Source organism: Sorex fumeus, unplaced genomic scaffold, assembly GCF_029834395.1.
Source record: "Sorex fumeus unplaced genomic scaffold, SorFum_2.1 ptg000122l, whole genome shotgun sequence".
Lineage (NCBI taxonomy): Eukaryota > Metazoa > Chordata > Mammalia > Eulipotyphla > Soricidae > Sorex > Sorex fumeus.
The window spans coordinates 30,832,504-30,834,222 of record NW_026606179.1 but is presented as its reverse complement, the minus strand read 5'-3'; the positions used below and the strand labels follow the sequence as shown (position 1 = coordinate 30,834,222).

The 1,719-nt window shown below is 48.1% G+C and overlaps 1 protein-coding gene across 1 annotated transcript; it reads right to left on the bottom strand.

Annotated features, from left to right (window-relative positions):
- Positions 1-670: 670 nt before the first annotated feature.
- On the bottom strand, positions 671-1,401 carry LOC130044084 (max-like protein X). Its single transcript, XM_056136669.1, has one exon. The coding sequence runs from the start codon at positions 1,399-1,401 to the stop codon at positions 757-759; it is 645 nt and encodes a 214-aa protein (XP_055992644.1). The 3' UTR covers positions 671-756.
- Between the last annotated feature and the right edge of the window lie 318 nt (positions 1,402-1,719).

Here is a 1,719-nt window from a genome sequence, read left to right as displayed (position 1 = left end):
AGGAATGCTGGGCTCTGCCCTGGCCCCTGTCCACTCCGGGCCTGGGAGCCAGTGAGGCAACACCAAGGGGCCAAGATTCGTGCATACTGCACCAAAAGGCTGGGAGTGGTCTTGAGGTCCAGTTAATTTTCCAAAATTGTAAATTTAGCAAATTGTTCGTAGAAAAATAAATTATTTTTTATTTTGCCAACATTGTGTCACAGTTGACCTTACTACAGTGCCTGAGGAACGACTGGTTTGCTCTCCTGCCCAGAGTGGCAGATAGGAAGCAGGAACCTGGCTCCCACCGGGCTGACTAGCCCTACTCAGGGAGGCAGACATATGTCCTGACTACACCGAGAAGTTTTTTTTACTCCTTTCCTCCTGGTGGTCAGTTAGGTCATGTGTTACCCAAAAGACCTAAACAGGCCAGGAGGAATCCCCAAATATATATAGGTCATAAGCGGACATTTGGGGCTTAGGAAAAGGGGAGAGATCTGGAGCTCCGGGGTGCCCAACAGACTCACATCCCAAAAATGTTCCACAGGGAGAGGGGAAGACGGGGTAGGTTCGAGTTTTATGGTCAATATAATAAATTAATCAGAAGCATTTGCAAACACCCCAGACCCTCAGGGGGAGACTAGGGAACAATCTCTGAGGAGGAACACCGGCTGGCTGGGGTGCAGGGCTGCAGTCCGATCTCCTAAGCCCAGCAGCACTGGGACCAAGTGGGAGACTCAAAGGCCTTGTTGACTGTCTGCAGGTTCCAAGAAACGGTCAGTAAAGCTGGTTCTTTAATTGGTGCAGGACGACAATCACAATCTCCCAGAGGGTCTGAGGCTTACAGTGCTTCTCAATCCAACTGAAGACACAGGCCGAAAGCTCCTGGAAGCTGGCCACTGAGATGGACGCGTTGAAGGACTGGAACAGGGAATCCATGATGCCTTGAAACACGTTGAACTTGACCTGGTCGGAGACCTGGTCCTCCCCCTCGTGGGGGTTGTCCTGGTGTGCCTTCACGATCTGCTCATAGTTCACTTTCATGATCTTCAGGGCCCTGACGTCCTTACGTGGTGTAGACACCTCCTCCTCCTGCTTTTTCTTTTCCTTGTGTAGAAACTGGATGTAGTCGATGGTCTTCTGCAGAACAATGGCTTTGCTGAGCTTCTGGGAGCCAATGGAGAAGTCTTGCTGCTGGCAGGTGGGGACGATGGTCTGAAGGTCGTCATAGCCTCTCTTGATGGCATCCCGTCTCTTCTGCTCGGCCTGAGTGTGGGCGCGCCGCTGGCGGTCATTGTACGCCTCTTTGTAGGACTCCTGGTGGTAATGACTGTCCTCGTCATCAGGGTCCAGGCTGTTGTCACTATAGGCATATTCCACCTTGACCCAGGGGTCCTCCCGCAAGGCGCCCGGCTCCGTCATCTCAGACCCACCGTACCGGAAACGAGTCTTTTAATTTTTCAAAAATTTATTTGTTCTTACTTAGTTAAATAATTAAATTTAATTTATTAAATATGAACTAATTAGATTTGTTCTTATTTAATTTAATTAAAACTACTAATAAAAAAACTAACAATAGTTATTCTTGAACTAAAACATAGGATTTTAGGAGTGTGTCTAAGATTTCTGCTATTGATTAAGATACTAGCAGTGGTAGTTGATAATTCCCTAACACAGCATTTCTCAAGATGGGACCATAAACTCCTGTGGGCACCTTCTGAATATTCCAAGGAGGCAACT